Here is a 21,347-nt window from a genome sequence, read left to right as displayed (position 1 = left end):
CCTCTCTTTTCCTTTTTCTTTTCTTTTCTTTATGTCCTGTGTAACAAACATCATCCTTGTATTATTAAAAGAAAAAACTAGTATGAAAGGGGGACAAAACGACTCTTGGTCTGACTTAGGAGATTTGTCACGAGATGCTGCTAGGGCAAAGGCTGAAAGGGGACAGCTGGTTCATTAGCAGGAGTGTCCTCTCCGACTCCGTTAGGTAGGACAGGGATTCACAAGGACTGCAGGCTCTTCTAGCTTTGGTCAGACACCAGGAGCCAGGTCCCCAAAGGGGATAATTACCACAACTCTTGAGACCACTGCAGCTGCCAAAATGTGGATTCGTTGGCTGTGTGGCCAACCCAGACATCTCCCCAGGGAGCAGGACATCCCAGCCCTGGCCCTTCCAGGAGTGCTTCTCCTTTCCCTGAAGTGTGCCGCGCCATCCGCTCTCAAAGACGAGGACTCTCAAAGTTATCTGCTCTGTTCTGGCAACTCATCTCTCCTTCTCATGCTTTTTGCATATACTGGTTTCACACAGTCCCAGCGTGCTGAAAGCCAGTAAAATTACCACGGGGAGTAACTCAAGCAGAGAAAAACCGAATTGCTGCCCCAGCGTGAGGTAAACAAAAACCCCGTTTCTCACCCGTAGCACTGACCGCGTCGTGCCCGGGGAAGGAACGGGGCAGAACATCCCCCCCTCAGCCCCCTGCCCAGCCAGAGGGGGATCCTGCCAACAATTTGGTGTCCCCCGGGCTCCTCCTGGCCGGGTGGCTGTGGGATGGCACTGGCAGGGCAGGGGCACCGGGCGGCTGCGCAGCTGCGGGACCGGGGCCCGGAGGGATGCTGTGGTTTTGCCCACGTTCACGTTAGTGGTACACAAGCTCCCGGGCCCCCCCTCTAACCATCAGACAATGCTTCCTGCCTCGTTACGTTATTGATATTAATTCAGAACACTGAAGGGGGGGAGGGCCCAGCGGGGAGTGCGGTGGGGCGGGGGGGAGGAGACCAATGGGTGCCGAGCATCTTTCAGAGCTGATGCCCCTTCGCGTCTCAACCCTTTGCTCTTCAGCTCCTTTCCGACTCCTCCTTCAACCACACCCCGGCGAAACCTGGCAGGGGGTAGATAGGGGCGAATGGGGAGGGGACACGCGGGGCAGCCCACGTTTCTGCACACCAAGTCAGAGGGCTGCACGGACGGAGCCTGAGAGACACCCTCCCTGCGAGCCCGTCACCCGCGAGAGACGCTGGCAGTCATGGACAGGTAAAACGAGTGCCTCCAGTTTCCTTTTTATATGGGAAGTGAGGGTCTCACTCTTGGAATTAACCTGCTCTCCGCTCACCATCCCTTTCCCTTTCCACATCTGACTCAGTGATCTCCCTCCCTGCCCCGTCCTGCTCTTGCACCTTGCACCTCTGTGCCTCCGTCATTCTTTCTCTTTGACTGTCTGCCACCCCGTACTCTTCTCCCTTTCTGTCATTTCTCCGTCTCGTGACTGTTCTCTGTTCCTTCTCATTCTTTTTCTTTCCTAGAAACAAAAAAGATAACAGAAAGATGAATATTCAGATGCTCTCTGCTGCTTAAGCATCTCTATCCCTGCCCACTCTTCTCTCCTTACCCACCTGTTCTTTCTCTTGCACCAGATTTCTGTCCTACTCTGTTTCTGCTGCTGCCACCCTTGCGCTCGTAAGCGCAGACCGTTTCAGCATTGGATTCCTCTACTTGCACTGCAATTACTCTGCCAGCTAATTAGTACTAATCACTCCTCAGAACTGCACATCATTAGCACACGCAGGGACCTTCACTCTGGTTTGAGAATTGGCTCCATGAATTTTTTACCCGGGGAGAGGGCTCTCTTCAGCCTACTTCTTCAGTGCCCAGGTATAATCCCAGCTCCTGCATCCTCACTGCTTTCCCTCGAGCTATCCTATAGCTATAGGAGTTGCATATGGATCCAGCAGTTTGCACCTAACTGCACATCTGCTCCGTTGCTCCCTGTGACATCTGTTCATTCATCCTTCTTGCACCAGCCACCTTCTGAAATCCTCCCTAGCACAGAAACCCTGGGACGGTGAACTCCTGAGAGAAGGGAAGACAGGAACTGGTGGTAATGAACATTTCTAGTGGAACAAATGGGGCTTCTGTCATTCGAAATCGTCCTTACTTTGTTCTGACACTGAAAAATGCGATCATCGTTTTATTCTTCTGGGTTTTGGGGTCATTTCTGGTTCTTCACCCTTATTTGCATCCACTCGCTGCTCTGCAGGGGCGAAACCATTGAGTAGAAAAAAATGGGAACAAATTAGAGAAAAGACAGTTAGAAGAATCAGAAACATTTTGAAAGCAAATATTTTCACCTAAAGCTTCACAAAAAAAGAGAAAGGGGAAAGCCTGTTTTCCCTAAACTTTCTGATGTATTGAAAAGCGTTTTTCCACGTGGACCTTGATGAATCATCAACATAAAGATTATTGGTTTTACCTGTCTTACACGGTTCTTCAACAAGCAGTTGCACTTTTCACAAAATTGTCTGGGCTATCCTCTCCAGACACCCCGAGGGTCTGGCACACATGGAGGGGATGTCCCCTCTTCAGCATCTCTGTTATGGGGGGAGATTCTTCTCCAAATCCCTGCAATAAAACACATCTAAGAGGGAGAAGCCTGAGGTGAACCTCTGGTTGACAGTTTTGGGAGGGGACCAACATGTGTGTATGTGTTAGGGAATGTACACACGTGTTCATACGTGTTTGTACAAGGGCAAGGAAACAGGGTGAATCTAAGATGGTAGGAAGTGAGGAAACTCTAAGTGTGAGGAATAAACCAAAACTGATGATGAAGAACATGGAGGGGAAAAAAATGGGTAGGTGGAAACACACAGCCAACATGAACTGCCAGAGAAAGGCGTGATGAAACACAGTTGGGAGCCGTTTGTGCTCCACTCCTGGCACAACCAGCAAGCCCAGGGCTGGGACAGCCCTCCAGGGACCCAGGCTGTCGTTGGGCTGGCTGAAATGCTTGCTGGGGATGCTTTGCTCTGAGAGTGTGTGCAGGACTCCGTCTTCTCTATGGACCTTCTCCTAGCAGGAGACATGCCGCAGCTCCCGTGTGAGCTACTTCTGCGGGAGCACGTGGGCAGAAAGAGTGGCACAAGTGAGGATGGGTGTGCTTGCTCTTGCTGCACGAGCAGGACAGGTATTTTTGCACGGCAGGCTGAGGGCGACGCGGCAGGAAAGAGGATGTGTGCAAGTGGCTTGCCTATCTGTGGGCAATCAGGGCAGCAAAGGTGCTTGAGGGAAGGAGGTGCCTCGCTGGCGGTGCGAGCCGAGCGCTTACACTGGGCACCGAAAGGCACGATGGAGAGAAGCTCCTGGAGGAGCGGAGAGGATGCCACTGTTCCCTGGAGCTTGACTGCTCCGCAGCGCTCGGGCTCTACGGTGGCGTTGGTGAGCAGATGAATGGCGTTTGTGTAAGAACCTTCTCCTCGCTCAGCCTCTCAGGTTTAAATCCTAATTCCTAACAAACCCAAATTCCCCTTTCCTACACCTCGCTGGAGAACCCCCAGCTCCGTATCTCTTAAACTGGACCCATCTCCCTGCTGGACACCAGGCTATCAGAGGGAAAAGATGACAAAGGGTGTGATTATTTTTAACCCGTTCACTTCTGTTTTGCATTGCTGTGGAGGAGGTATCTCACCTCAATGAGCACAGCTGTTCTCAGCTGCCCATGTACCTCCAACGTGGCAGCCAGGCTGTTAGATACACCTCGTGACTGCCTTACCCTCCCCATGCCCCCACTGTCCCTGCCCAGCAGGATGCCCAGGCACATAAGCAGGACCCCACTAATCTCAATGTTTGTCTAACGTGGGAATGGTACTCATTTCTGGGGAGATGTCAGCCCAGTTGCCCCATTACGTGTTCTGGCACGCAGCAGATGGCACCTTACCCGAGCCCCAAGCCCTGCACGTTTTCAACCATGTTCTTCTTTTGGGCACCGCTGAGGAGAAACTCTCCTGTCTTCTCTAAAGCAGCTCTAATTTGATCCATCCCTCGCCCCAGTGGCTTTTCAGGGTTTCGTACAACAGAAATAATATTTCTTGATGACTGAACTCGAGACCCTCTCATTTTCCCAGGTCTTGTCAGACACCTTCATCCTTCTCCCTCGTCGATGTCCGCCTTTTGGATATTTGCAGATATTTTCGCGCTCTGCCCAGCCATAGTCGCTGTCTGACTAATCACTACTAATTAATTTACTGTTTCCACTCACAAGGCCACCAGCTTCATCCCCACAGTCACGTCTGCACCCTTTTCCGAACACATTGCATGCAAATTACGGGTGCTGTCACGCTGAGACGCCTGGACACAAGGAGGATATTTTTGGTGCCGAGCCCCCAACAAAGACACGGCTGACTGCTGGCTCCAGGGTGAGGCTAATGGAAATTCTCTCTCATTTTTTCCTGAAGCCTCCTGATGAAGAGGAAACTCTTCCTCTACAACTTCAAGAACCTACGTTGGGCCAAGGGCCGGCGCGAAACCTACCTCTGCTACGTCGTGAAGCGCCGCGACAGCGCCACGTCGTGCTCCCTGGACTTCGGGTACCTGCGCAATAAGGTAGGGGGAACACCTGGGCACCCCGCTTTTTTCTCCGTGCCAGCGTGCGTGCAGCTCCAGTTTGCCTGTGGCAGCAGGGAATGGAGGGCTGCAGCAGCAGCGCAGGCACACGTGCCCACGAGCGCGGGCATTGCACTGGTACAGAATATTTGGGGGATGCAGCCACCAGGTAAACCTGTCCTTTACGCTACCCACAAGTGTGTTCCCAACAGGACATCCGTACTCCCTGCTGCTTCACCAGTCTGCCTACTTTTCTACTTAGTTCCCACCCATTCCTCTTGTCCTACATCCCTACACATCGGTGCATCCCTGTGCTTTTCCACTTACGTACCGCTGCGCCTTCTCCCTCTGGGCGCTGACCCCAGGACCTACCCCCCTACGTTTCTTCCCTAGGTTTCTTCTTCTGGGTACTTTTTTTCCCCCTGTTTCTGCTCCCCTCACACCCCATCCAGCTCACGCCTCCCTCCTCACCCCCCCCTTACACCCTGCTCCCCCCGCCTCACGCCATGCCCCTCTCCCTCTTTCACGAAGATGGGTTGTCACGTGGAGGTGCTCTTCCTGCGCTACATCTCCGCCTGGGACCTGGACCCGGGCCGCTGCTACCGCATCACCTGGTTCACCTCCTGGAGCCCCTGCTACGACTGCGCCCGGCACGTGGCCGACTTCCTGCGCGCGTACCCCAACCTGACCCTCCGCATCTTCACCGCCCGCCTCTACTTCTGCGAGGACCGCAAGGCAGAGCCCGAGGGGCTGAGGCGCCTGCACAGGGCAGGGGCCCAGATCGCCATCATGACCTTCAAAGGTGAGATGTGCGGGCGAGAAAGGGAATACAGGAAGCTACGGGGCGTTAGAGGGACCCGGGAGGGTGGGAAAAGCCGGGACAAGGAGCAAGAGGAGATGATGGTGGGATACGAGAGGTCAGCATCCTGAGTCTTGAGCACTCTCTAACTCCTCTGTGCTTTGCTCAGATTACTTCTACTGCTGGAACACGTTTGTGGAGAACAGGGAAAAGACATTCAAGGCCTGGGAAGGACTGCATGAGAACTCTGTCCATCTGTCCAGGAAACTTCGACGGATCCTCTTGGTGAGGGCCAATTCTCCTTCTTCCAGTGCCTCTTCCCCTCAGCTTCTTCCTCTCTTCCTTGCTGTGGTTCCTCTCTGCTCTTGCTGCCCACCTCTGCCATCTGCTATTTCATTAATTCCTGTGCCTTCACCTTCCACATCCCTTGCGCCTCTCTCCCCTAACTTCCTTCATACCTCCTCTCCTCATTCTCTTCCTCTTCTTCCACCTCTCATCCCATCTCCTGCCATTCCTTCTTCCTTCCCCATCTTCATAGGTTGCTGTTCACTTGACAACTGACCTATCATTTCTATTTTGTCCTGCAGCCACTGTACGAAGTAGACGATTTACGAGATGCCTTTAAAACTCTGGGACTTTGAAGTGAGAGTCATCAGCGACCCGAAGAATTCACAAACACTTGGTCTTTGATTTCCAACTGTCTCCCTTACATCACATCTTTCTCTTCTTCCCTCTTTACGTCTCTCTCCTTTCCGGCCCTGTGTTGAGAGATAAGACTATCCTTACTTTTTCATTTCCAAGGAGTATTAGGCTGATCTTGTGAAGACACATTCCCCAGGCTCACACCTCAACCATTCCTAGCTGGGAAGAGCCAGGACTGCGGAGACATTGCCAGAGAGACATTCACCCTCCCTTGGTCCCTGCAGAGTTAATTCAGGTGGCCCACTGAGCAGAGTTGTGGGTTTAGCCTGGCCCAGGAGGGAGCACGCAGCCCGCAAAGGCATTGGGCAACTGTGTTCTCACTGCCACCGCTCTGATCCACACGTTTCACGAGGGCTTCAGGGAGCACGTCTCTTGGCTCTTAGAGCTGCCCTGTGTCCTCCCCTGCGAGATGGTTTATTTGTCCTTTTGGATGTGGGTAGGAAGCTGAAAAATCATCACCGTTTCAGTGGCATAGCCTATGTCCTAAGAGCAAAATTGGCCGGGTATTGGAAAGCTCAGCTAAGAGTGTTGAGGTGAGCCCTGGACAGCCCAGGTAGCTTAGCTTGAAAACCTCACTTGCAGAAAGGCAAAGTCCACTCAGCTCCTATGAGTACGTTGAGAGTCATGGCAGCTCGGGGTCAGGACCGGTCAGTGTGTGGACCTCCCACCCAGCCAGGAAAGGAGCCACCAAGGCACTTGACCACTGCAATGTTTTTCTAGTGTACCTCTGCTGGCAAACACACTTCATTTCCACATCGCCTTGTCCCTCAGACCTAATTTTTCATTCATGTAAGTTGAGGCTGTGGCGGTTTAGATGGTATGTTTGCATCTACATCAATCACCATCTGTTTCTTGACATACCACAGGGAGGAGCACCACAGCCCTCACTACTGGAGTAATTTTCCTCCACTGAGCATTTCCTCCTAGGTCAGACCTGCAATACGCTCCCTCCTTGGCCAACTGACCTCTGCTGCAGGCATGTTAAGAGTCCCACAGTCTTCTGTTTTCTCAGGCCCTTTATAGCCCATAATATGGCCATTTATGGCTAGCTGGTGATAGGACTGAGAGGTGACCAGAAAAAACTTTCTGCGTGAGCAAAGCTGTAGACAGATATCTTTTGTAGGGGGCAAAATCAAAGCATCCTCCTGCCTGGCAATCACTTTGTTTCCACCAGGGGATCCCATTAGCATCTGATCTCGTGGACAGTCTTTAGCAAGTTGAAGACATGAGTTGATAGTACACACCTACTCACCACCACCTTCCCACTACCTGAGTTGCAGATGGATTGTCCTCTGCAGTCTCACCTCTTGAGGCTTTGCCAAGACTAAGTGTGTCGCACATTCTGGGGGTGCTCTGTCATTTCCTTCACTATGGCTACAAGTTCTCTGCTCCATCCTGTTCCTCTTCCTGGGTAAGGCTGGAGGCTCCGATGTCGCTCCTCAAAACACCTCCTGTGGTCACAGGCCAGCTGCAGGAGGACAGCAGAGACCCCCTACCCCTCTCCTGCTAGGAGAGGTCACAACTGGGTGCATCACAAGCTTTCTACAACTTCAGGATCCTGGGGCACTCTCAGCTTGAGGAATTTCGACCAGGAAGAGCAATGAGAGTTCTTTGCAAAGCATTAATTTGCAAGCATGGTGCTGTATATTTGTTCGATACGGTGCATATTATTTATATAAATAAAGGTCTTACAAATAAGTGCCTGGTTCTGCCATTATTTTGGTACCACGTGGGTGAGGGAAGTAAAAGCTGACACAAAAGATTGACGTGTCTTCTATCCTTTCTGATTTCTGGAGAGAACCTGGCACTATCCTCTTAAACTGCCTGTATCCTTTTCCCTGGTAACTTCGAAGATGTTGACAGTGTCACCCAGCAGATTGAGGCAGATAAAGTCTTCAGGCAGTAGATACTTTGGAAATACTATCAAAAAATCTGGGATGTAACTGCTAAAGTCGTTCAAGATGCTTCCTTCATTTACTGCAAGCCTATTGTCCCCATTCATGACTCATAATTGGCCAAAGTGAACACAGAAGAAGTGCTCACTCAACATAAAACAAGAACAGAAGCAGAGATGGAAAAAGGAGCTCTGTCTTCCAGCTTTTGGTATTAGCCTGTACGACATCATCGTCCTTCTGCATGAAATCGTTGGAGAGCTACTAGAAAAAGTAGCATTTTCAAAAAAAAAAAAAGCAGTTGAGATCCTGGATTTTGCTTAAATTCTGTCAAACATAGAGTTGAAGATACTTGTTGAAACATGACAATTGGTGACATTACACCACAGGAGAATAAATGCGATGAGTAAATGCAAAGAGACACGCACAGGACTCAAAATACATCTTAGCTTGCTTTTTCTGAACCTAAAGCACATGAAATTCAGAGTGGACTGTTCAGCTAATCTGTGCGATTTAGCTATAGGAACTTCTCTCTCCTGTCACAGAGATCCTTTTTAACTGCACTTTTTCTGTTCTCGAATACCAGTTCCTATTATTTGTTACTAGGTTTTATTTGATTTGGCGTTTCTAATTAGTTTAACCTCAAACGCACCAGGTGTCTCTGCCAAGAATCAAGGGAAGAAAAGGGATGACCAGGGGATGGGATGGTTACCGGGACGGTGTGGAAAAGCGGGCATGGCTGCCATCTCCTGGTGCACGGGGATTTTGGCACCTTTACCGGGGCGTTGGCCGCACCGACCTTGTTCCTGGCTGCAAACGGCTCCCGGAGCGCGGGTCTCGCCAGCCCCCCGGAGGTGCCCGCGGAAGGGCCGGACGCTGGCATCGCTCCCACAGCATCCCTGCAGGGCGGTACGCGGCGTCCTTGGGCGTCCCCCGCAGTAATAAGAAACAGATGGCTGCTGAACAAGGCAAAGCCACCCTCCGAGCCCTGACAAACGCGAGGGAGAGTTTCAAAGCATGTCTCCCCCCTGCTTGCTCTCTCTCCTTCTCCAGCTGGTACTTGGAAACCAGGACAGAAAGCGGCTTCGGGGTCACAGAGTCCAGTCCCCTGCTACTTGTCCCTTCAGGGATTTTTTAGCCTAGATGTACTGGTGTCCAACATTGTCTTCCAGCTTGAGTAGGTTTTTTTCCCCCTCTCTAGTGCTGCCCTGTTGGTGTTTCTATGAGCAGAAATTTCATCATGTAATCACGTATCTATTAAATACTTGGTTTGCAGAAGAAACATGGAGAGGTTTGGCACAGAAGAAACCCTTTGCTCCACCAGGGCCAGCGGGGGGGGATAAGCAGAGCCTCTGAAAGGGAAGGAGAACGTGGGTTGCTGCCAGAGCAGAAGGGTGGGTGCCAAAGCATGGCAAGTATTTCGCAGGCTGCCCGTTGGCTCTTAAAACTCTCACACACTTTTGTGGTAGGTGTTTCCTTCCACCTTCCAAACCCACATAAGATACAGACCAAACACCATTGTTGTCATCATCGTTGTCATTATTAGTGGTAAGCATTCCAGTCGAAATACAGATGTGGCTTTCGAAGGTGCAGGGCAAATATTGAGAGGTGATCTTTACACCTCTAAAGGGCCCATCTCCTCAGGGAGGTGAGTGCACCCAAGTTCCAGGGAGGATGTTGATGTCTCCATGCTATAATCTTGTTATTAATCACACTTAAGAACTAGCCTACTCTACAAGCTGGAGCCATGTTTTTACCGGTCCAGAGGGACAGAAGAACATGAGAGTAGACTGGCTGTCTTCTGTGGTTACCTCTATAGGCACAGCAGGGATACAGTGGATTCCAAGTTCACTCTAGCAGCTAAAACCAGTGCAAAAAACTTCACTGGGCTGACTTTGACCTGGCAAACTTACAAATGGACCAGAGGAAGTTTGCCCTCCTGCCTTCAGCGGGAAAGGGCTGAGCTTCCCCTGCAGAATCATCTGCTCTGGCTAATTCACAGAAATGAGTCTGTGCCCTTTGGTTAGTCCAGGCACTTGTGTGCAGCTGAAGAACTTGCTAATGCCCAGAGATGGCAATGGCAGCAGAACTGTGCCCCATGGCAAGGATGGGGGTGCCAGAGATCCCTGCCCTGTGACACCCTGGTGCTCAGCTATAGCAAGAGGCTGTCCCTGGCCAGGTGTGATGGAGTGGGCAGGGTCAGCAGCCTGCAGCACTGGTCACTTGGGGGTCCAGGTCCCACTAGGCACACAGCACCATCTCGCACGCTGCCCTGTTAACCATTTCTGCTTTCTCACATGTCCTCTTGCTGCCTTAGCCATAGCCCCACACAGCACAGGACCATCACCACCACAGAGATGTTGCCTAATGGACTGGGATTCCTGCCGAGTAAGTAGGCACATCTCTGGTTCACCCCTCTCACCCAAACTCACTTCTACTGTGGCAGGGCCACAGGACCCCAATCACACTCCAGCTGGATGGTACAGCCTCCATAAAATGCTGTCTCTGCTTCCAGCTGTCTTCAAATCCTCCTTCATTTCCTTGCCTAGACCAGCAGTGAAGCTGCTTATGCTCCAGACAGGGCTACTGAATGCTCAGAAAACACATCCAGCCGAAGAAGAGCTGGAGAGAGCTGCAGCCTGGGATTGTGTCAGAAGAGAAATACTGTGTCTTCTCACTTTGTTCTAGTCTTCCCTACATATTTCACTTTCAGGAACTCGTTGTTGCTATGTTTCTCTTTCAGAACTCCTAGCAAGACTGATTAGCCCTTCTGAGAAGAATGAACAAACAAACAAGAAGTTGTACAGAAAACCAGATAATTGCAGGGGACAACAAATGGAAACATTTTTGGGGGGAGTAAGAGCCAGAGAGTCAAAACTGTTCCTATAGGGAGCTAAAAAGGGACATAAACCAGCATGTTGCTGTGCAGGCACCCACTGCTCCCTGAGGAGCCAGGAGACACTTGCCAATACTGCTTTGAGACAGGACGATGGAACAGGAATAAGCCCAAAAGTTTCCAGGATGCCTGTCCAAAACTTATCAGGTTGCATAATCACCTCAATCTTTCTCATGCCAACCTACCATTATTAATCCCCAAAACATTCCTCACAACCCAAAAAGAATCATGTTACTCACCAACACAGGCTGCACCTCCACAACAGGTTGTTGCATCTCCCACAGCCAGGAAGAAATGGCCTGCCTTTTGTAGGAAGGGCCTAAACCTTAATTAATTACATAATTACCAATTCATACCAGCTGGATGCATCTCCATAATTCCCTCTTTTTGTTTGCCAGTTTTTTGATTTTAAGGCTTTACAGTAAGCAGAGACCAAGTTCATTCATTCATTCTGACTCCATAAATTCCCACTTCCCTCCTTCTGTCAGGTAGCAGCTTTACTTTCTGTGTTGAAGGAATTCTCACTCCAGCTCTTTCTCTGGCTCAGGCAAGGGAGTCAAGATCTTCAGTGTCTCACATCAGGGTCACCAGATGTTGCTCACCAACAGAAGCTGCAGCTCCACAACAGGTTGTTGCATCTCACACAGCCAACAGGAAATGGCCCACCTTTTGTAGGAAGGGCCTAAACCTTAATTAAGTGCATAATTACCAATTCATACCAGCTGGATGCATCTCCATAATTCCCCCTTTTTGTACCAGCTGGATGCATCTCCATAATTCCCCCTTTTTGTACCAGCTGGATGCATCTCCATAGAATCACAACTCCTGCACCATCTGGCTGAGAGAAGCTGCACTGGGTAGTGCTGCAGACCCATGTTAAATGAAACCAAGAAGCCCAGTGAGATCTCATTTTCTTCCTCCTTCAGCGATCATGGTTTCCTCTATTGTTCTGCTGTATGTCCTGACTTCTCCCTTGGCCACCACCCCACTCTCATCCAAGGCAGTCTGGCCTGAGGCTAAAAAGATGAGTATTAGCTGGAGTTCAAAGCAGAAATAGGGTCTTTCTTGGTGTGCCAGGAATGACCCCTCTGTCCTGCAGCAATGGCACTGTCCTCTCCTTGCCTGCAGGAAAACTGTTTAATGGTAATAGTTCACTGAGACGGGCCTTGGACTGCCAGGAACAAAGTCAGAGGATTCACAGCAGGGTCTGTACTCACCATCAGATGATACTGCAGGAAAAAGCGATTCATTTGGAGCAGGTCATCCGTATTGTTGTTCTAGGATTAAGATCAGCTTTGGGCTGGTATCTTCCTTACTGGACTACTGGTCCTTTCTCATGTAGAACAATGTGGCTGACACTGCCCTAGCTTCTGGATCATCTAATCCTCTTCACCTAGTGCTACTTAGAGAAGGCTCCCGTTCTCTTTCTTGGGTCTTCTCAAACAAATTCTCTCCCATCAAGCCACCTTCCCCTCCTAATTCAAAGTCACATCTCATTTAATCTCCAGCCAATGTCATCATCCTACTACAAAGACCTAGGCCATCTTCTTCCAGAGGGTTGGAGTTTTAGGTACACTGAGCTCGGACCTTTCCAAGGTCAAAGCCTGATTGCATATTTATTCTAAGGTACAGAAACATAGCAACACCTAACAGCATTTTTAGATGACTTTGTGTGAATTAGCAGCGTGTCAGTAATTTCCACGCTGCTATGGGTGAAGCCTTCTCTGTGCTAAGCTACGCCGTGAGCAAGATTCTGTGGTGCTTAAGTACTTCTGGCAAGAGACAGGGATGGGTCTTCAGGTCTTTCAGATTTTCTTAAAACTTACAGTTTCCATTTTGTGCTGGCCACGGACTCTACACATTGTTGTACAGCTTTGTGCTGTTGTACTTTCTAGATTCTCTTAGGGCTCAGCTAACTTCTGTGGCATAATGAAGTTTCAAAGCAAGACACAGATGAAGATGTTTCAAGATATATATTTGGATCATGCTCAAATCCAATTGCCACATTCCACAGCAAGACCAGACACTTTCAAGTGATGTTGCTGAATGGTTATGGACCCTGGTATACCCAACTCTATGTTGATCAAGTGATTTGATTTCTCCCTAAGGAAACAAAGAGTTAACACTAGAATGGCCAGAAAGAAGGCATGTGACATTCAGCCTGAGGACCTGGACAAGGGGAAGAAAACTTTAGCCACGTTATACATTGCTTGGAGTAATTTTAGTTTGTTAAGGACACACTCCCCAGCCAGCTGTGCTCAGCTCTCCCAGGCAGCAGCGGCTGGAGCTACTTGCTCAGCCTGCAACTTTTCTGGCTGTCTTGATTGTCTGCTAAACATCTGGAGACTTTGGCATGGCCAAAGGATGCTACAAGCATCAATCGACTGGGAGAGATAGGCATGGTTCCCACCAGCCTCTGCCTTATTCTTCAAATAATCATTTATGCCTGCATGTTGCAGAGCCGGCAGCAGCACACTCTGCAGTGGGATCACACGATGGGCCTCCCACTTGGAGGGGCTGGGAACCATGAAACTTGGAGCTCCCAACATGATTCGTTCCGATGTTTTGCATTATTTAGAGGTGGTGGATGCTCCATCCCTGGAGACGTTCAAGACCAGGTTGGACGAGGCCCTAAGCAACCTGATCTAGTTGGAGATATCCCTGTTCCTTGCAGGGGGGTTGGACTAGATGACCTTTGAAGGTCCCTTCCAGTCCTAACCATTCTATGATTCTATGATTTGCAGTGCAAACTGACAACTGCTGCAACGCCCAACACACCCTCTTTTTGCCTTCTGCCTGTAGAGATAGCTCAGAGCTTTCCATATCTCACCATTCCACCTAGTGCTTCCAGCTGGAAAAGCAGAGACTTTTTACCGTGTTCCCCCAGTTTGCAATGAACAGCTAGGACTCCCGAGTGTGGAATTAAAAGGGAAGGACATGTGCCCAAGAGCGGAACAAGAAAAGCAAAGTTTCCACCAAGCTGACATTTTCCCTTTTATTCTTTTGTTTCTACTGTCACAAAAACGGGGAGGATAAAACCTTAAAATGAAGCAATATGATCCTTAGTAATATAATAGTTTTATATTTTAACAGGAGCGGTAATGTAATAATAATATTACATAAATACTAATAGCATGAAGTATTTTCTGAAACATACACACATAGCCATGAAAGTGGTCTTCATCAGAAATTCTCAAAACCGGAATACATTGCTCTGATCACTTCTTCGGAGCATGAAAAATGTTACTCGCTGGCCTCTCAAGAGGGTACTCACAGAATCTGATTGCAGAAACAGCAGGCATGAAAGGCCTGATCCTGGGCTATGACCCCCCATCCCCGTGGGACTCTCAGGAAGCCTTGTAAAGACCCAGAGCACCCTGTCCTGGCTGCATCATCCCAACTTCCTGACACTTTCTCATCTGCTCCTTCTGCTGTGTCCAACACTTAGCAATGCCCAGCCAGTGGTAAGAGTCTTCTCTGGTGACAGTATGTAACTCATAGTTCAAGGCTATGTCAGGAAAAACTGCCAGGGACTGGCTTTTCCAGTCTTGTAAATAATGTTATGATGCACAAAGTGAGCTTGGAAGCACGCTGCTGATGCTTGGTACTATTTAGTTTTCCAGGAATGGAGGAAGCCCCTAGCAGGAAGAAAGAAACATGAACGTTAAAAATGAGATGCCAAAAGCTTAAGCTGTCTCTTCAACATGATCCAGAGTTTGAAAACACAGCATCTAGTCCAAGAGATCATCACTCTGATCCACCTTCAGCATGTCAGATAATCTGCCTTGGGACACAGCCTTCCAGACAACAGGGTAGAGCCTTGCAATTTACCATGAGTGCCATGTAAACCCCTCCTAGAAAGATACACCGCTCGGAAACAGAACCATTTAATAGGTGGCAGATGGCGAAGCTGAAACTGGGGGAAGTGGAGGTAGATCCTGAGAAAAGGCAAAATTTTGGGGGTTAGAAAGGCCCTCTAGAGGTCTCTAGTCCAACGATGTGTTTGCAGCATGGCTAACGCCTAAGGTGGACCTCTGACCTCGGACATTAGGAGACTCAGGAAGGCTGAAAGCCAAGGGAAAAATGTCTCCTAAACAATGACATTGCATTAACTACTTTGTTAGATCAGGTGACCGACTGGATAATTCCACTGACTGTGTACCCTGTCACCTAAAAGTCTTATTCAGACAGTTAGGACTAGAAAAATCAGGTCTTGTTCAGTTGACCACCTTCTCTTTCTTGTCTAGTAGGATCTCGGGCCATACAAGTAACTTCTGCAGCTGTATGGATTGCGAGAAATGAGGAATGAAGATCTCAGCCGTACGATACTGTCACGTGTAAGCTCTGATCCTGGGAGTGAATCCACCCATCCGGGCTTTGGAACTTGCTCAGAACTTCACTAAAATCAGTGGCCCTGTCCCAAGGCAAAAAGAGCGCTTGAATCATGTTTGGGCAGCTGAATGAGCTTTTGGGATCAAATAGCTGCCCTAAGCTGCGAGCTCAGGAACTTGAAGGTGATCCTTGTGAAGGGTTGAAATAATTTATCCTTTCCTTAGTTAAAAAACCCTGGGAGTATTGCTAAATCTCTTCTCTCCTCTGGGCCACAAAGGCACAATGTAGCAGCATAGTCCTTGGCAACCTCTTGCCCGCTTGGCCCTTTGTTCATGCAGCATCAAGCCCATGCTCATCTTTCCTACTAGCATTTCTGCTAACACCATTGCCAAGATCCTCCAACCCTCCTTTTCCTAGGATTTTGGACTACTTTTGGCTCGTGCCTTTTACTTCAAGTGCCTACTGACCAAAAGGATGCGATGGAGCTCTATCTGATTCAGAAAGATGCATGAAGTGAAGCTCCAGGGCCAATAGTCATCTTCTCCGTGTTGACGTGCAGCAAATCTTTTCCACCAGTAGTTGTAATCTGAAAAAAGAGACCCAGTCACTCTGGATGAAAGGCTGTTGTGGTTTAGCCCACCTGGCAACTAAACCCCACACAGCTCGCTCGCTCGCCCATTCCACCCCTGGAGAATTGGGAAGAGAATTAAAGGGGAAAAGGGAAGGAGACTCCTGGGTTGAGATAAGAACAATTTAATAACAATAACAGTAACGATAACAATAATTAAAAGTAATAATGATAATAATATATTACTATATATATATAATGATAATAATAATATACACAAACAAGGGATGGACAGTGTAATTGCTCACCACCTGATGACCAACGCCTGTCCCATCCCAGCAAATGATCCCAAAACAGGTAAGTCCCGACAGCACAATCTCAGATGAGCGAGAGACCCAAAAAGAGAATGAGAGAGAGAGCACTCCGAGAGACCAAGAGAACCCTCAGAAGAGAGTTCCTGGAAGAGCAAGAGCACTTCGTCCTGGTCAACATGCTATGTTGGACCTTGTTCTCACCAACAAGGAGGGACTGGTGCAGAACACGAAGCTCAAGGGCAGCCTTGGCAGCAGTGACTATGAAATGGTGGAGTTCAATATCCTTAGGGTGGCAAAGAGTGCACTCAACAAGCTCACTACCCTGAACTTCAGGAGAGCAGACTTTGACCTCTTCAGGGATCTGCTAAGTAGAGTACCATGGGATAAAGCCCTAGAGGGAAGAGAGGCCCAAGAAAGCTGGCTAATATTCAGGGATCATCTCCACCAAGCTCAGGAGTGGTGCATCTCAACAAAGAGGAAGTCAGGTAGGAACACCAGGAGGCCTGCATGGATGAACAAGATGCTCCTGAACCAACTCAAACACAAAAAGGAGGTCTACAGAGGGTGGAAGCAAAGACAGGTAGCCTGGGAAGAATACAGAGAAATTGTCCGAGCAATCCAGCTTGTTGTGGTCCTGCACACTGGCTAAAACGTGGCGAGCTGAAAGGTCCTTGATGTCTCAGTGCCAACCGTAAACATCAGTGCACTGTCAACATTCTTCTCACAACAAATCTAGATGAAATCCAAAACACAGAGCTCTTCTAGCTCTTTCTAAAAAGAAAAACTAACTATATCCTAATCAAAACCAGGACATATGCCCAATTTTTTCTTCATCAATATGTCAGTGAGTCACTTCTTTCTCGGTGAGACAAAGGTAAAGGGCAGGAGAAGGATATTCTTCTGAGAGTATTCATGCAAGGGACCAACAATGACTTGCAACTACACGAATAAGTTAGTGGAAAAGGGAACCAAAACTCCACAAATAGCAATACGTCTGAAAAGGGGAATTGCCAGACAGAGAGATCACTGCAGTGGCCTGGGCAACCTTCATCACAGGCAGCACATGAAGGGTTAAAGCCAGAGCACATTGACCAAAGGAGAAGCAATGGGTGGGTGGCAGGTGGCTTCTTTGGGAAGGGCTGAAAAGGGAAACGGCACACGCAACCGGGGTGTTCACGCACACCTTTTGGCAGCCTTGTGTTTGCTCACAGGAGCTTCGGGTAAGGCCATCAACTCGTTGCTTCAACCATGAATCTGTGTGACTTACCTCCATGATCATAGCAGTTTCGTACTGATCTTAGTGTTAATAGGATGGCCAGAGCTTCTGCCAATGCTCTGGTGGTATAATCCCAGAGATGGGTTCCTTTAAGTTTACATTTGACCTGGAAAGTTTTGTAGCTGCACACTCCAGTAGCAAGCAGACAGGCAGGTGTTGAGATTCATCTCTTCAAGTGTACATTCCTTTCTGTGGGCTACTTATCGGGACTATTTTTACAGCCAAACATCAAGAGGCAAGCAAGATATACGTACAAGAAGACACACAGGCAAGACACAATTATCCTTTGTGATGCATCACCTGAAAGTCTCCCTTAGATATGTCTCCTTCTCTTCTCCAGCTATCAAGGGAAACCAACTACTTGCTGCAGCTGGCGTACGTATGCTAGGAGGGGCAGGTTCTGTCTCACACTCAGGGTTTTTCACTGTGTAAAAAGGAGGCATGGATGGCCAGAGAAAGACATAACTCTCCTTGTTCGGATTTGGCAAGAGGAAATGACCATGTTGGCCCTGCTGCTGTACTGGATTGAGGAAGAAATGAGGCAGCAGAGAGGCATTTTTGCACTCAGTAGTCCTCCTCAATTACTCCATTACAAAGCACAACTGCTGAGAGTGCACATAATCCCAGAACTTTCAATCTACACCTAGACAAAGCTAAAGAGTTGTGGGGTTACCTGCAAGATTCATGATACGTATGATGACTCCATTCATTGCCAGGTTCCTGAGTCCTTGCCTGTTATGGGTGTCCAGGTGCTTGAACAGCTTGGCTGCGTATATTTCCAAGGTCACATTGGGATGCACCCTTAGGAACTCCAGAATTCTTTCGGAGCATTTCCCACAGGGCGTAGTAGACAGGACCCAGGTGATGGAGCAAGAAACAGACGGCATGGCCTTGAAGCAGTTTTCCAAGAAGTTGACTTCAGCATGTTGGGTAGAATTGTTTGAACACCAGTTCCTCCAGATGGTACCTCTGCTCCACCTGATTTCATACAGCAGGTACACCACCCTTGGATGTTGGCCAGGCAAATAATTTCTTTTGAAGTCATTTGACTGTATCTTCCACCTGTGACAAAAGTACCAGCAATACTATGGTCCCAATACGTCAATGATGTTCGGGCCATTGTTCACTGCCTGCTCCCAGCATCAGCCAAGCGTCATATCTCTCAGCTTTTCCCATCATAAATGAGCAGCTTGAAGAACATTGCAGTCTAATGACCTAGATCTGGAATTTGATGAAGGCTCCAGAATCATTCCCCTAGAGTGGCCCTGGTGAAACACCCACAGAACCTCCTTGAGAAGCGTTGGGAGTGTAAGCAAGACCGTCACCACTCTGAGATCAGCACTGGTCAAAGCAGTGAGTCAACTGGAGAGGAAGATCAGGGAAAGGGATGGCGAGAGAAAAAGAAGGCACAAGGCTTCTTAGCTTTGCCTGTCTCTGGAAATTGCCATGGAGCCCAGGCAGCACTCGGTGATAGAACCATATCTCTTACCCTCGGTTGTTCCCTCTGGGTGGAGGACCTAGATAGAAAAGATTTGTGAGTCATTGGGTAGAGTAGGTCAGAAAACGAATTTCCTCCACACCTCCTGTCCTGGCCCCTTTCAGTCTATACACTCCCTGCCAAATCTGTTCTATCTAGAAGGGCTTTATAAGTAATCCCCACACAGCAGGGTAGCCGCTCTGGGATGCAGGAGAGGTGGATTTCCACCTGGGAGCTAAACTTGATGGTTGTTTAGACTGTGCTCAGTTTACACGGCACCAACCCTTGCTCACTTGAACACATTTGGGTTGACTGTGATCTCACTCAAGTTTAACTTCACCGATTTCAGCAGCACTGCATCTGTTTTTCCCTGAATCAAATCTCTTCTCTTCTCGTATCTTCCAAACCACTTCTACTAGGCAAAACTTGAGCTATTTTCATGTTGGTACTCGTAATGTAAACCTAGAAACCTGTGTAAAACGTTTTCACAGCCAACGGTTCTTCCTTTTCTTACTGTTTCAAAAGCTGAAAAAAATATCAACGACAAGGAAAAATACCAGTGCAGAAAGGAGGGTGATTTCTGGCTAGCAAATACCTATGGGGTGGCACCGTAGACCTGTCTGATTATATACATTTTGTCTCTTGTGATGGCAAAGAAGTTCAACCTTATGACTTATTCATCCCTTCCCAGCTGAGGGTCTAGATGAAAACAGCTGCAGGTGATCAAGACCAGTTATTTCTTTTGCAAAAGTCCATCCATAGCAAATTTAAGGATCTAGGAACTCTCATTTTATTGAATAAAATAATTAATATATTTAGAATTAAGATACTAAAGTCACTTTTCCATAGCTCTTAGCTCTTTAAGATGAGGAATTATGAAACATACACATTGAAATGTGAAATAGTCTTCCACATCAACAGAGACCTGATCAGCTCCTTGCACCGATTCTTTAAGAGGCATTTTCTAGTTGTTTATTGTATTGAAAAAAAAAATAGGTGAAAATATAAGCCAACTAATTTGCTCCGTTCTTAATGGCCTTTGAGATTTCTTCCCACATTAAGAGATCTTTTGGAATTCGAATTCTTCCTGCCTAATGCCGCATCGGGGTTAAAAAAAATTATATGAAGATTTTGAAGCTGGACCTAAGACTCAAGATACAGCAATGTATTCAAAGAGACAACACACACAGATCCACAAATGTCTCCTAGGTATCTTCATGTGCCAACCCACAGGTTTGTCTGTACTCATCAGTTCCTTAGATACTACTACAGTACGTATCTACACCGAATACGGAGACACAGACCTGCTTTTCACGTCCGTGTACTTACCTCTATCGGTGACAGCAGCCATGGATGTTTCTGGGTTTGTCTGTCACCTCTCAGGTGATGGAGGTCTTTTTATTAGCCTTACATTGGTTTCAGTTTCTTTTCCTGAAGACTGAACTTTGGACATTAGTAATGCTGCTCGGCTGGATATTTCCTTACGGTCGCTTGCCCTTATGCAAGTGAAGTACCTCGCTGGGTGAAATGGAAAGCAAATTTCTGGCAGCAAAACACTGCAAAAAAGGGCGAGTCTCATTCAAAAGGGAATCTGGGGTGTAGACAAGATTACCTGCCAGAAGCTGGAATTAACAGGTGAGCCATTTTTTTTTCCAGTGCCGAACAGAATTATGTCACTTTATTACCACTAGCTCCAGAATAGGAAAGCAACTCTTCTCCAGTCACCCCAGTGGTGACTGCAGAAAGAGCAGCTACACCAACGGCATCAAGTCACATAGCTGTGGCATGGCAGATAACTTTTCTGGCCCCCAGATGTCATCAGAAAGTTGAGCAGAACCTGGTGGGGAGAGGGAAACAGAAAACGTCATCTGCAAAAGCTTGTGATTTTATGGATCTCCAGCAGGTGGTGACGGTTACTGCCGTTTTTCTTCATGGGACCTTTCGGTGAAGTTCCAAGGACCGCTCATACACCCTTGAACCTGTGTCCTCACGTAAGCAAGGAAGACCCTCCATGTATGTGAGGCCACATCCACAGCTGTGGTCAGTAACTGGGCAGACACTCTCAGGCTAACTCAGTTGTTCCTGCCAGCCTAATGTGAGGAGTCCCTTCCAGATCTGGTAATTGGTTCAATTCTAACAAAATCAGAAAGAAAAGGTTACCACACAAGTGGATTTTCATGCTTCTAGAAGAGCTCGCGCATCCTGTCTACGGGGACCAAACTTCAGTGCTTCAGAGGATGATGATAAGCTCCAGAAGGGTCATATATCTGGGTGGAAAAACCCTTTCTTGGCCTTTATGAGCAGTAATCCAGTATGCCTTGAAGTTGCTGTATATCTGTAGCAGGGGTCACATCTCTGAGTGGGTTCTCATATTACTCAAACAGCTATGGCCAAAATATTTTTTTTCTATTTCTCATGCTGTCAGTTATGTCCCCTTACAGAAGTTGCTCAAGATAACGTTAGAGATAAAAGTGAAGGTGGTTTGTAATGGTCGGCTATC

At 48.2% G+C, this 21,347-nt stretch overlaps 2 protein-coding genes across 3 annotated transcripts; one reads left to right on the top strand and one right to left on the bottom strand.

Moving 5' to 3' along the window:
* Positions 1 to 4,447: 4,447 nt before the first annotated feature.
* AICDA (activation induced cytidine deaminase) lies at positions 4,448 to 6,031 on the top strand. Of its 2 annotated transcripts, XM_086610797.1 has the most exons (5): positions 4,448 to 4,591; positions 5,123 to 5,393; positions 5,507 to 5,508; positions 5,592 to 5,675; positions 5,978 to 6,031. In XM_086610797.1, the coding sequence occupies exons 1-5, from the start codon at positions 4,451 to 4,453 to the stop codon at positions 6,029 to 6,031; spliced, it is 552 nt and encodes a 183-aa protein (XP_086466923.1). In that variant the 5' UTR covers positions 4,448 to 4,450. The 2 variants fall into 2 exon arrangements, with proteins under 2 accessions (XP_086466923.1, XP_009990526.1); XM_009992224.2 differs by lacking the exon at positions 5,507 to 5,508 and having other exon boundaries at positions 5,560 to 5,675.
* An 8,460-nt stretch (positions 6,032 to 14,491) lies between these two features.
* On the bottom strand, positions 14,492 to 20,198 carry LOC104373639 (C->U-editing enzyme APOBEC-1-like). Its single transcript, XM_086610784.1, has 5 exons — positions 20,177 to 20,198; positions 18,860 to 18,887; positions 18,044 to 18,432; positions 15,680 to 15,798; positions 14,492 to 14,518 (listed from the first exon to the last, which is right to left on the bottom strand). The coding sequence occupies exons 1-5, from the start codon at positions 20,196 to 20,198 to the stop codon at positions 14,492 to 14,494; spliced, it is 585 nt and encodes a 194-aa protein (XP_086466910.1).
* Positions 20,199 to 21,347: the final 1,149 nt, after the last annotated feature.

Source organism: Tauraco erythrolophus, chromosome 4, assembly GCF_009769465.1.
Source record: "Tauraco erythrolophus isolate bTauEry1 chromosome 4, bTauEry1.pri, whole genome shotgun sequence".
Classification (NCBI taxonomy): Eukaryota; Metazoa; Chordata; class Aves; order Musophagiformes; family Musophagidae; genus Tauraco; species Tauraco erythrolophus.
The sequence above is the reverse complement of the archived record's forward strand: the minus strand, read 5'-3'. Positions and strand labels throughout refer to the sequence as shown.